General features: G+C 43.4%; 1 protein-coding gene across 1 annotated transcript; it reads left to right on the top strand.

The window, feature by feature from the left end:
* Positions 1 to 212: 212 nt before the first annotated feature.
* On the top strand, positions 213 to 1136 carry LOC142440243 (olfactory receptor 1f45-like). Its single transcript, XM_075542735.1, has one exon. It carries the CDS (start codon positions 213 to 215, stop codon positions 1134 to 1136), a length of 924 nt encoding a protein of 307 aa, XP_075398850.1.
* The last annotated feature ends 12936 nt before the right edge of the window (positions 1137 to 14072 follow it).

Below are 14072 nucleotides of genomic sequence, written 5' to 3'. Positions count from 1 at the left end.
GTATTTATATAAGGTACTTAGTAAATAAGCATGGCATCAATAAAATTGTAACCATTGGTCATTAAGTACTATTGAAAATTTCCAGGCTTTTTCTGTAAAACTCAGTAAAATGATTCAATTTTAGTTTATTCTCAACCCATGAGTAAAGACTTACAAAACATAAGGTTTGCTCAAACGTTGCCACATATTCTTAATATTTGTTTCCTACAGATATGGACAGAGACAACCAGACTAGAGTTACAGAATTCCTTCTCCTAGGATTGTCTGGGCAGCCAGATCAGGAAGAGATCATTTTGGGGCTGTTCTTGTGGATATATCTGGCCACCATCATTGGAAACTTTCTCATCATCTTAGCGATCAGCTGCAACAACCATCTCCATACACCAATGTATTTCTTCTTAGCGAATCTCTCCTGTGTTGACATCTGTTTTTCATCCGTCACAATCCCCAAAATGCTGATGAATCACTTTTTAGGAAGCGAGTCTATCTCGTATGTGGAATGCATGATCCAGATCTACTTCTTCATCACGTTCATCAACATGGATGGCTTCCTTCTTAGCGTAATGGCCTATGACCGTTACGTAGCCGTCTGCTCTCCACTGCACTACACCATGATCATGAGGCCCAGACTGTGTGTCCTTCTGGTGGCCATATCATGGATTATTACAAACATGCATGCTCTTCTACACACTCTTCTCATGGTCCAACTTACCTTTTGCTTCAACAATGCTGTGCACCACTTTTTTTGTGATCCGTACCCCATTTACAAGCTCGCTTGTTCTGATACTTTTATCAATGACCTCATGGTGTTCACTGTGGGCGGAGTGATATTTCTAACACCATTTACGTGCATCATAATATCATATGTTTACATCTTCTCAAATGTACTAAAGTTACCATCTGCCCGTGGAATAAGGAAAGCCCTATCCACATGTGGATCCCACCTGACTGTGGTCTCCCTATTCTACGGAGCAATCCTGGGGGTCTATATGCGCCCTTCCTCCTCCTACTCAGTCCAAGACGCAGTGGCCACGGTCATTTTCACAGTGGTGACACCTTTGGTCAATCCTTTCATCTACAGCTTGAGGAATCGTGATATGAAGGATGCCCTAAGAAAACTAATTATCAGATTTTAAGGGTTAGAAAATTTTAGAGCTCCTTGGGCTCATGAAAATCATGCATTTACTAAATTATAAAAAGAGGAACTGAGGTCCAGATTAGTGAAACCAGTCATCCTCGACTATCTCTCTATCAAGTGATGCCTTGTCATCATCAGTTTTTCATATAGGTGGCCAATAGGTTCCAGTAATGAAATCACTAAGTTGTTACCTACAAAAAGGACGAATTCTAAGTTACTTGCTTTTAGGCAAGAAAAACCTAAGGTCAAGATGGATTAGGATCTACTTTTTTAATTCCAGGAACCTGTTAAGACATTGGGCACCACAGCGACTGGGGAATTTCAGGAGAGATTGAGCAAGTTTCCTCAGAGCCAGCTTCCCTTTTTGGACTCAACATGAGTTGCTGCTCCAACGAGCCTCAGCTTCCTGAGGCACAGAAATGTCAACTTTCCTAGACCATACTACCAGAACAACTGGACACAGGACGCTCTGGCCGTCTGCTCTCGGAGTCATGGTCCACCACTGAGCTAGCTATTCTTTCTTTGTTCCACTTCTCACTGCTTAGAAGCTCCAAGATGCAAGTCAGTTCTCATTGGCACGAAATGCATTCCACTGGGAAGTACTGTGGTGAGTGCCCCATGTACACGTCTGGGATGTGATTAGTAAATGAATTAAGAGAAATGCAAAATTATTCAAGTTTGTTTAAAAAACACAGGAGCTGAGTTTTTCTGTGATAATTGGATTTTATGTCAACTTGATGGTACCAGTGGGGCAGTAGGGGTGGAGTCCTGCCTATCAATCAGAGAAGGGTGTAGCCTTTTACAAGCGAGACACTGAGAACCTCTTTTGTCTTGCTCCTCCTCCCCTTCCTGCTTGCCGGGATTGCACGTTTGACTCTAGGGTGGGTGGCAAGTGCCACCTGAAAACCTGGAAATTGTGGTGTCCTGCTATGTTCCTGCTGACCCTGGATCCACAGGACTCGACCCCCCACAGCTTTGGGGGTACTACTCCCAGCCTCCCACTTGGACTCTGCCCATCTGCTGAATCTGAGGAGGCCTCTGTCTGGCGCTGGACCTCTGGACTTGATTTGGATTGGGCTGGGATGCTTTCTTGATACAAAATTATTGAATGATATAAAGTTCTTTCTTATACATATGTGAGTGTGCCACTGGTTCTGTTTCTCTAGAAAACTCATCCTGGCATACGCTCCTCTTTCTGTCCATCACTCCTCTGATCTTTTTGTGTTTTGTTACTAGGCATAGGTATCAGGAAGCTTTGGAGGATAACTAGACATTCTCAAAGAACTCCTATTATCCCTTCACGTGTAGCTAGCTTATGCTGTGACTGTTACAGGAAGTCACGGTTCCGTTTAAAACCACGGTTCAGAGTCCCTCTAGCAGCTGGTTGTTTTTGCTGTTAGTTGTCATCAAGTTGGTGGTGAATCATGGCGGCCTCGTGGGTGCAGAGTAGAATTGCATTTCCCAGGGCTTTCTGAGGCTCCTGGGGTGGCGTAAAGTGGAAAACCTTTCAGTCTGCAGTTGTGTGACCCAGGGGTTCCTCTACAGCATCTTGGGGGCATGCAAACACAAATTAATCACAGGATTTAGACTGCAACCCAGAATTTCCATTCCCACGCTTCAAAGCATGTTTATTCCTTGGGCCAAGTGTCCAGGAATCTAAGCTTCAATTCCTACTTTGTACCTGAGTGCTAAGAATCCAGAACATTTGTTCTCATCTCCGATTTCTTTCTGTTCAGAGAGTACATGCATAAACAAGGAATGGGAGTCCTTTAGCCCCCTTTACCTTTCTATTCTCTCCTTCTTTCAATATCTTCAAATCACACAGCTTCTCAGTACACACTGTCCCCATCATCAGTGCCGTCTGACTTGGTCCTGGCATTGACCTTCTCTCACATTAACCATGGAAACCATCACATGGAGATCTCATTACTTCCTGTTTCTTTTGGTCCAAGTCTGTTCTTTACATGCCATTTTAATCTTCCTAAAGCAATAACTGAATCTTATTAGAAAATACCTTTAGAAAATATTAAAGAGGTCCGTAGGTAAGGATGTCCTTACCTTCAAACTAATCTGATCCGGCCTCAACCTAGAGCGTATTTTGCATTAATGCATATTTTTCTCTTCTAGGAGTTGGCTCTCATAGTTCACTTTCTCTCTTATTCATTCATTCACTTATAAAATACTCCCTTAATTTTAAAAATCTCGAATACTTCTCATTCCCCTTAATTTATTTACCCAAAGACACACCTGCAACACACAACGTAATTTTTTTCTCAGGAGACTGCACCTCAGTGCCAATGAGAACTGGTTGCACCTTTAATTGTATTCTTCTGAACTGTCAGCTCTATATTAAATATATTTCAGAGGAAATATTTGTTCTATAATAACATGAATCAGGAGTTGTTGTTCATGGTTATGTGACTCATTTTGTTCTCATAATATTTTCCTTGCATTATGCCTGTCTGTTTCTTTTCATGATGACCTAACATTCTCATTTTGAAAATACACCATAGCTTATCCATAGATGTGTCCCCTATAATGGTCAGCAGTGTTTTCATCCACCCAAAGAAAACATATATGGAAAACACATTGATGATCTAATGTACAAAATTGAACGGAAAATTGGTAAATATTCCTCATTATCAACAGAGTTATAATATTTAAAATATAGTAGACCAAAGGACTGCTGAGGTTGCACTTGGAAGTATTTTACTCAATTCTGAGACCCAGGAAGGCAGCAGAGTTGAATGAAAAGAGCCAGGTTTTAGAGCATAGGAGTTATTATTTCTCAGTCCCTCTCATCATTCAAACTGTCACTTGGGGGCGAAGAGGAATGGGATACAAGGAAGTAAATAAATTCATTAGAGGGTAAAGATTCAAAGAGAAAGTAATTACCCATCCATATCCTCCCTCAAATTTATCTCAAGGGTGAAGTCAGTATTCCCTATACAGAAATGCCTGACTGAAAGGGGAGAATAATCCCATGAGTGGGCGGTAGCATGCTATAAGCAGGAAAAGGAAAGGGTTACATCTTGCTTAGTCTGACTAGGGGGTGAGAGATAACATGCTGGTGGATTGTACATGGGCCTCATGTCTTTAAGCCTTCCATCTATTTCTTTGCTGGCTCACTGCATCTCTTCTCATACATCATCTACATGAGAGACTGAGGCTGGTTCCAAGGGACAGAGTGTGTGTTAGTCTGGGTACTTTAGAGAAACAAATCCACAGAAACTCATGTACAAGAGAGAGTTTTATATAAAGCTTAAGTGTGCATTAAGAAAACATCCCAACCCAGTGTTGCCCAAGCCAACAAGTTCAACATGAACCCATATGTCCAACACCAATCCACAAAGTCCTCCTCCATCTCACAAAACAGAGGTAATAATGCCAGCTGCAGGAAGACAGCCGAGTCAGTAAACCTGTAAGCATCTCAGCGTTGGCAGGGGTCTCCACATGGCTGCTCCACACCCAGGGCTGCATCGGGGTAGGTCCATGTGGCTTCTCCTTGGGGATGTCTTGCAGGAAGTGAGCCTTGCAAGCTGAAGCAGGGAACTGGCTAAGGCAGCTGCACCTTGGTGCAACCATCACAAAGCAAGAGACCTGGGAACTAGAAAGGTGAGGCTCACTGAGCCAATTTATCTCTCTGCCCTTCAATTAACCCCACTTTTGTTTATCAGCCAGGTTGGCACAATAAACTAACTCAATCCACCCCTTGCCAACCTGGCACCTGTACATAATTCTTTAGCTTCACAATTGCAGTTAAGTAACACCTACACCTTAATCCTATAATCCTGTGAATATGTTCCCCCACCTATGAAAGTTTGTAAACCAACCACTTCATGTCTTTACCCCCCAAATTTTGAGTATACAATTTATATACTACCCACTTATATCAACCCATTTCTCTGAGAAAACAATAATATTTTTTGACATGAAGAGTCTTCATTCCAGTTGGAACCTTGTGAAGTCTGCATCCATAAGCAAAGGCAAATCTGGATAGGCCATCCATAAAGTCAGCAACAACAGGCTCAAAAATCTCCATCTGGTTGGGTTCTGGTCAACTCAATATGGCCTGCCTCACTCAGTCTCCACAGGGTGCCCATTGGCCGCCTTGCCTTTAGACCACAGGCTCTCACCAATACTCAACAAGTCTAGCACCCTTGTGCTAGGTCATGAACTTTAGACCAGTCAACCCACTCTCATCTTCTCCTTTTTACCCCTGTAAACCAATTCCACAGGTGTCAGTGGCCAAACTCAACCTGTCTCTTTATTGCTGCATTTCTCCCACTTCCACTCAACAAGTAGATCCAGATGGTCATGTAGCAAGCATTTCAACCTGCTCTCAGGCTCCTTTTAACATTCAGTCCCAGAGAAGAGTTTTCTTGATGGTTCCAGATTTTTTCCAGCTTCTGATAAAGACTACTGGTTCCTGAGAACTCCAAAGCACTGGGTGGGGCATAACTTTTCAAAGCTTTTTTACAGGCATAGCCTCAACCCATCTAAAGATAAAATTTTAATGACTGAACCAAGTGAAGTCTGCATCCATAATCAAAGCCAAATCTGGACAGGCCATCCACAAAGTCAGCAACAACAGGCTCAAAAATCTCCCTCTGGTTGGGTTCAAACTTTCTATTTTAATAGTTCCCATATTTTCCCAGAAAACAATGAGTAAACAGTGTGGCTTTATCTGACCTCTGGCTAGACAAAGAAGAAAAACTTCCATGAGGGAGAGGTCAAATAAACATCTACTTTCCATATTATGGTTTGTTTCTCCAATACCCCACTCCCAAGGTACCAAATGTGTTAGACAGGGTTCTCTAGAGAGACAAAACCAGATTGCTAATAATTTTATATATATTTATACAGATAGATATATAGCATAAGAAATAAACAGTTAATTAAATTATAAAGCAGCACAAATGGCTCAGTGCAACTCACTCCCATGAGACAGTTATGAAACACTGGCAGTCCTTCAAGTCTTGAGGGCCACCAGGTAGTCCTCTGTCGAGCAATTCAGGCTATCCAGGCACAGGCAGCAAACAGCAAGGCAGGTCACCAACAGTCAGCCAGATGACAGGGTCTGACATCCCCCCAGCTCAAGAGATGTATATTCCAATGGTGTGGCAAAGGAGGTCTTGTAGGAACTTCAAATTACAGCAACACAGTCCACGGGCTAGGTGTCCCACAGGCAGTGTAGCTTGCAAATTGAGGCACAGAACAGGCAAGGCAGCTGCACACTGGTCCAGTGGTCAAAGAGCAAGAGACAAGAAAGGCGAGGCTTGCCGAGCCATTTATCTCTCTACCTTTCAATTAATCCCACATGTGTTTATCAGCCAGGTTGGCACAATAAACTAACTTCCTCATGGCATCCCACCTAGCATTGGTTTACAGGGGTAAAAAGGAGAAGATGAGAGTGGGTTGACTGGTCTAAAGTTCATGACCTAGCACAAGGGTGCTAGACTTGTTGAGTATTGGTGAGGGCCCGTGGTCTAAAGGCAAGGCGGCCAATGGGCACCCTGTGGAGGCTGAGTGAGGCAGACCATAATGAGTTGACCAGAACCCAACCAGATGGAGATTTTTGAGCCTGTTGTTGCTGACTTTATGGATGGCCTGTCCAGATTTGCCTTTGCTTATGGATGCAGGCTTCACAAGGTTCACATCAAGGAACTCACTTCACAGCAAATGCAGTGCGGCAATGGACCCATTCCCATGGAATCCACTGGTTGATTCATTCCATTCCCATGGAATCCACTGGCCATCATCCTGAAGCTGCTGGCTTGATATAGAAATGGAATGGGCTCCTAAAGACACAATTACAGTGCCAACTAGGTGGCAACAACTTGCGGGGCTGGGGCAATGTTCTCCAGGAAGCTGTATACGCTTTAAACCAGCAGTCAATATATGGTGCTGTGTCTCCAATAGCCAGAATTCATGGGTCCAGGAACCAAGGGGTGGAAGCTGGAGTGGCACCACTCACTATTACTCCTAGTGATTCCCTTGCAGCATTTTTGCTTCCTCTCCCAGCAACCCTGTGTTCCTCAGGCCTGGAGATCATGGTCCTGAAGGAAGGAACTCTCCCACTTGGAAACACAGCACAGATTCCACTGAACTGGCAGCTGAGAATGCCCCCTGGCCTCTTTGGGATTCTCATGCCTTTGGATCAACAGGTCAGGAAGGGTGTCACTGTACTGAGTGAGGTGATTGATCCTGATTACCAAGGAGAAATTGGACTGGTGCTACATAATGGAGGTAAAGAAGAATATGTCTGGAATCCAGGAGATCCCATTGGCCGACTCTTAGTGCTACCATGCCCTGTGATTAAAGTAAATGGTAAATTATAGCAACCCAATCCTGACAGGACTTATAATGACCCAGACCCCTCAGGAATGAAGATCTGGGTCACCCCACAAGGCTAAAAAAAAAACAAAACAGCTAGCTGAGGTGCTTGCTGAGGGCAAAGGTAATACAGAATGGGTAGTAGAAGAAGGTAGTTCTATCTATCAGTGATGACCACATGATCAATTGTAAAAGCAAGGTTTGTAATTGTTAGTGAATTTTCTTTTTATGTGTTTATTGCATCTCTTTCCTTTGTTCAGATATGATATATCAGATACAGTTGGACTCAGTGTGTTTTCATTTATATGCATGATAGATTTTTAAAAATGTTTTATTAGGGGCTCATACAACTCTTATCACAATCCATACATACATCAATTGTGTGCATGATAGATGTTTGATGATAAGTATAAATGTGATTTCATCAATGTCCGGAAACTATAATTATACGGCTAAAGAATTGTGTACAGGTGCCAAGTTGACAAGAGGTGGATTGAGGTAGTTAGTTTATTGTGCCAACCTGGCCAATGAACACATATGGGATAAATTGAGGGGCAGAGCGATAAATGGCTCAGCGAGTCTCGCCTCTCTTGTCTCTTGCTCTTTGACCATCAGACCAGTGTGCAGCTGCCTTGCCTGTTCTGTGCCTCAATTTGCAAGCTACACTACCTGTGGGACACCTAACCCGTGGACTGTGTCACTATAATTTGAAGTTTCTACAAGATCTCCTTTGCCACACCATTGGAATTTACATCTCTTGAGCTGGGGGGATGTCAGACCCTGTCATCTGGCTGACTGTTGGTGACCTGCTTTGCTATTTGCTGCCTGTGCCCGGATAGCCTGAATTGCTCTACAGAGGACTACCCGGCAGTCGTCAAGGCTTGAAGGACTGCCAGTGTCTCACGGGAGTGAGTTGCACTGAGCCATTTGTGCTGCTTTATAATTTAATTAACTATTTATTTATTATGTTATCTATCTATCTGTATAATTATATATAAAATTATTAGCCATCTGGTTTTGTCTCTCTAGAGAACCCTGTCTAACTCAGAGTGGAATCATTGCTAGATGTCATTCCCTATGGCTGAGGTACATTCAGAACGTGAACTGCTAATACATTAGCATCATGCAGATCATCTGTGACCCTCTCTCCCTGGAAGCAGGCTGATCAAATCCTCCTGGGAACAGTCAGAGCATCAGAGTGTGGCTTGCCTCTGCGGTTCACTATTCCGGATCTGAGTTAGCAGAGCCCCCATCTACTCCAAGAACTTCCCCTTCAGCTGCTAGTACTCCTGGGAACTCTACGCCCTCTTTCCCAGGGGCCATTTTCATTCTGGGAAAATTGGCAATTAGAGACTAGTGTTCTTCAAGCCAATTAGAACAACTTGGGGAGAAAAGTTTTACACTTGCTTAATGAATGTTGAGATAGAGTCTCGACCCTTGTGCCTCTTCTCAGCACAGCTCCCCAGACACTGTTCTCCTAGAAAGAACAAGGAATTCTACATGTTATTGCCTTTGTATGTCTTTTAATGTCTTACATTTCCTGGTAACAGAGAAGGCACAAGTAGATGACCTATAATAAACAAATACTAATTTAACTTTCTTGTCACAGTTTAGGAGCGTAGAAGTCTAACTTCAGAGCACCATCTCTAGAGGAAGATATTCTCTCTCCATTGACACTGAAGGAAGGATCTGGTATCTGCAGCTTCTGCTTCTTGGTAATTTCGAGATCTCCTTGTGCCTAGGTTTCTATCTTACATACTTGCTCTATGCATTTGTTTAAAATTTCATATCTCAAAAGAGACTACTCAATATACATCTGACACTAATTTCTGAAACCTCATCATCTGAGACTTTAACATCAAATATGGGTGAGACTTTGATTTAGGCATGTAGCATCCTGGGGCAAAATTCCTCTTTATCCCTGGACCTGTGAAATCTAGAATGCAAGTTATCTGCTTCTAAAATACAGTGAACAGTAACAAGATAGATATTTCTATGACAAACTTGAGAAATTCGAGGGAAAGAGTGAGTAAAGGGCACCTAGCATGTCTCGAAGTCCAGTAGAACAATTAACAGTAGCTTCAAGGCTTGAAAATCATGCTTTTCTGAGACCACCCAGGCAATCGAAGACTCTGGGTGTTGGTCATGCCTTCTGAATTTGAGTGGAGAAACCTCAACTCTGCCTTCAGCTTTGCCTTCCAGGCCTGAGATGACTACTCTGCTCCCTCAGCTTTCAATGGGCCAATTCTCCTTGTCCATCTGAGTGGTGACCCTCTAGCAAGCCCTATTATCCTTCTCAGCTTTGGGCGTGGTTCCATCTCTGTGACATACGTTTATGGCAGCCTCACACTCCAGAACCATATTGAGCAAGATTCAACTCTGAAACTCAAGAGGACCGACCTTTGAAACAAGAAGGCCTCGCTTCCCAGGCTCCTTACATCCGTTTAGTCTCTCATTCGCTCTAGGGATGTCCCGTTGCTTTCATTGCAGGCAAACAAAAGAATCTCTTTTGGCATATTTGCTGCTTGTAGAAATCCAAGAGAGAAAGCATTCTTTCCTTTAATTCTTCATCATCCCTGTTCAGTGTAAGCTGATTCCCCCCTGCTTTTGTAGTTCTCTAGACCCATCGATGACAGGCTTATTCACATAAATGAAAGATTGAGGTACATAATCTTGTGAACATTCTAGGATACATGTTCTTAGCTTGTACAACAATGTTTTTCAAATCAAGTTTTGTATTCATTTTACATAGTTCATTTTAAGATCCCTCTCTCTCCTTTCAAATTTTATTATAAGTGGCAAGGAGTAACCATACAACCTCTTTAAGATCTTGTTTTAACATCTCATAAACAAAATACCTGGCTTCATCACCAGATACCTAAGTTCATTGCTAGCAAATCATACTCTCCGTGAAACATTTGGACAGAATTCAGACAACTTCTTTTGCCACTTCATAAAAAACAACACCTTTCCTCTATTGTCCAGTCAAAAGATATCATTTTCTTTTAAAGCTCGCCAGAGCACATTTAACATTTATATTTCTAGCAACATTCTATTGCTGGTGCCATACTAGGGGGTATCCGCCCCGCCCCCCAAACTGGAATTGCACGGGGCTGAGTGGAGCTTTCCTAGTACTGATTTTTCCCACTAGGTGAGCATCGAGCAACTCGCCCTGAGTTAGTGCAGGGAGTGGCACCACCTAGGAAGCTTCTCTCTGCTCACAGTGAATTTTTTTATAAAATCAGTTTCACTCAAACCTCATTTATTGTGATGGCTGATTTTAGAGAATAGCATGCAGCTGTCACATTTTGTTTCCTGCTTGGGGGGAAAAATGCCTCAGAAACTGCTGTGATATTGAACACAGTTTTCAAGGACAGTGCTATGGGAATAACTCTTGTACCAGTGACTTTCTCATTTCCAAAAAGGTGAAATGTCAATTGATGACAAGCTTCATTCTGGACTCAGTCAACTTCCCAAATAGATGAAATGTTGACTCAAAGCGCATTTGGAGTTCATTGCACCAGGTTGGACTGTTAATAAAACTTTCTATTTAGAGGTCTGAAAAGATTGTGTTACAGTTTGAGATTAAAAGGCCTGATTTGTGGCAGAGGGGGGACTGGTTTTGCCCCAAAGACAATTCACTTGCTCAAGCAACCATCTCAGTGCACCAGTGTTTTGCAAAAACAGCATACCTCTGTTGCTCCACGCACCTTCTTAAGTTGTCCTCCTTCCATGTGACTTTCTTTTTGTTTCCATGAATGAACAGGATATGAAAGGACAGCGATTTGATAGTGTAGATGAGGCGAAGAAAAAAGAGGGAGGTGCTGTCAGCCATCCAAACAGATGAATTTGAAAAATGTTTCCAAGAATGGAATCGCAGATTTGACAAATATGTTAAGTGTAATGGAGAGTACTTTGACGGTGAAAGGGTTGTTTCGTGATAAGGGTGGAGGGCGACTACAGATGGTGTAAGATATTAAAATAATAATAATGTATAATTTATCAAGGGTTCATGAGGGTGGGAGGGCGGGGGAGGTAGGAAAAAAGAGGAGCCGGTAGCAAATGGAAGAGATTAAATAATGGCAAGAGGTGCACAGCACACGCTGGCTGATGACCTCAGGCTAGAGATTTATTGTTTTATAGAAACAATATAGTTTATAGAAAACAACACCACTAAATGGCAATAATGTAAGGAATACACTCAAGATAGACAAACTGTGGCCATGTTATTGTCCATTGGGGGAGGGGCCAGTATAGGAGACAGAACTAGCCCTTAAAGAGTTACAGTTTCAGAAATTTGCAGGGACAGTTCTACCCCGTGTTGTCGGGTCGCTTATGATGGCAGTGAGTTTGCTTTTACCTGGGGGTGGGGGGAGATTTTCATTGAAACAGACCCATCCAAATATTCCCCCACAGATAGGTTGATAGAGGCGATAACATAGTTGAGCTGTAAGAGTAAAAGATGGGATAAAAATCTGAGTAGCCCAAGTTTTTAGCCTCAAACCAAGGGACTGGGAGCACTAGGTGGCTCCAGTTACCCCGGAGCTCATCACCCTGTTAAAGCATCCGAGAGCTGCACCTGAAAACCACAGCTGGCTCCAATCACTGCCACTTTTGAGAAATGAGATTGTAATGTGCACGCCCAGAGGTCCAAGCTGAGGGCAGGAGAGGAGGGCTGATGGAAACCTCCATATTTGTGAAGTCCACGTGTGGAACTGACAGATTCTCTCTGACCTACAGCCCATGCAGAGAAGCCTCAAAGAGCGCCCCACTGCCCGGGATACAAAAGGAAAGAGCGGGTGATCTAGGGCAGGGTTTCCTAAAAGGTGCTCTGCTGTCCGGTGCAGGGAGGGGAGCTGGAAACTGGGGGTGGGGGGAGGGCTGCAAAGCCAGTATTTACACTGTAGGTTGGATCATAGGTTATGCTGCTGCTGTCGGGTGTCATTGAGTCATTTCTGACCCACAGTGGCCCAATGCACAGCAGAACGAAACACTGCGCGGTCCTGTGCCACGCTCGCGGTTGTTCCTTTGCCTCGAGCCCATCGTGCAGCCCCGGTGTCAGTCCATCTCCTTGAGGGCCATCCACTGTTTTGCCGCCCTTCCACAAAACACCCAAGCCATGGTGTTTCCCATAGTCTCATGCTTATGAAAGTTTGACATTGACCAAGGAAGACCGAAGACGAATCAATGCTGGAGAAAAATAGTGCAAGAACTGTGGACTGCTAAATGATAAATACTCTCTGTCTTGGAAGAAGTACAGCCAGTGCTCCTTAGAGCCAAGGTTGGCGAGACGTCATCTTATAATTATGCTGTCTATAGGATAAAGATTTCTAATTGCCAGGTGGGGTACTGACTAATTTTTTTCCTGGAAAGGGCGTGACAGGCTCATTAAGTCTGGGAACCAATAATGTAAGTAGCTGCATACAGTGGTAGGTGGAACAAGGAAATTGTCTTTCAAAACAGCTATGAACTTTGACAACAACTCCAAATAACTCTAGCACCGCAGGAGAAAGCCTTGCACAGGTACCCGTACCTACCTGTGTGGGTTACCTGAGCAACCCTACAAGAAGCAAGAACTCTGTCCTAGTTGGTCAGAGACCACACCAGTCCTTGCCTACTGTCACCCAAACGGGAACTGAATGTTCTCTGCTGCCATCTAAGGGAAGATGTTGAGAATGCAGCTAAGGAAGAAGGAGGAGTAGAAACTTAGTCTCAGAAACTCAAAGGGGCAGTTCACCCTGTCCTACAGGGTTGTTATGAGTAGGCATCCACTCAATGGCAGGGAGGTTTGTTTGTTTGTTTTTGAAGTAATCATTAAAACGGGTTCTTTGGAAGGTTATAAAAATATTGACCGGGCATTTTAACTATTTAAATCAGTTGGATATAAGAAGAAATTTGTTCTTTTGTTGTCAGGGTAACCAGCCTCTGACAATTCGTGGGGGTCCCTAGGTGCAATTGTATGGTGATAATATATATAAGATTGTAGTAAAGTCATACATAATCAGTTAGATGAGAGAGGAGATAAAATAGAGGAGTCAGTCATATTTTATAGTCTCATGCTCACCCCCTGGATGGCCATGATCTCAACAGTCAGGTGCGCAGAGATAGGGAGGAGGGGAGAGAATGTATTTCTAACCAAGGCTTATATATGCTTGCAGGGCATGCAAGCCCCTAGATTACAGGTGACCACATACGTCACAGGAAGGGGTTGTACCATAGGCAATACAGCAATGGGAGGGGGGTGATCTAGGGGTGCACATGGAATAGGAAGAAGAGGGATTAGGGGTACACATGTGACAAGATGGTCCGATCCTACATTCAAGATGGCAGCCTAACCTTAGTCGACCTTGAGTGTACTTGACCTTTACTCTGGGCTCTCCAGGGAGATAATAACTATCCTTATCAGTACAGCATAAGCCCCACCTACAGTGGGGTAAACAATAATGCCTGATGTCATCAGGGAGAAACTTCTAATCAGCTTGCTTCCAAGTGTGCTACAGTCATTTACCATGTGTTCCAAGCAGGGTCTTAGGTCTGACACATATTTGGTGGAGAGAACCTGGGGACAAGCCTTTTTGTATCCTACATTTTTTTTTTC

This window comes from Tenrec ecaudatus, chromosome 2 (assembly GCF_050624435.1).
Source record: "Tenrec ecaudatus isolate mTenEca1 chromosome 2, mTenEca1.hap1, whole genome shotgun sequence".
Classification (NCBI taxonomy): Eukaryota; Metazoa; Chordata; class Mammalia; order Afrosoricida; family Tenrecidae; genus Tenrec; species Tenrec ecaudatus.
The sequence above is the reverse complement of the archived record's forward strand: the minus strand, read 5'-3'. Positions and strand labels throughout refer to the sequence as shown.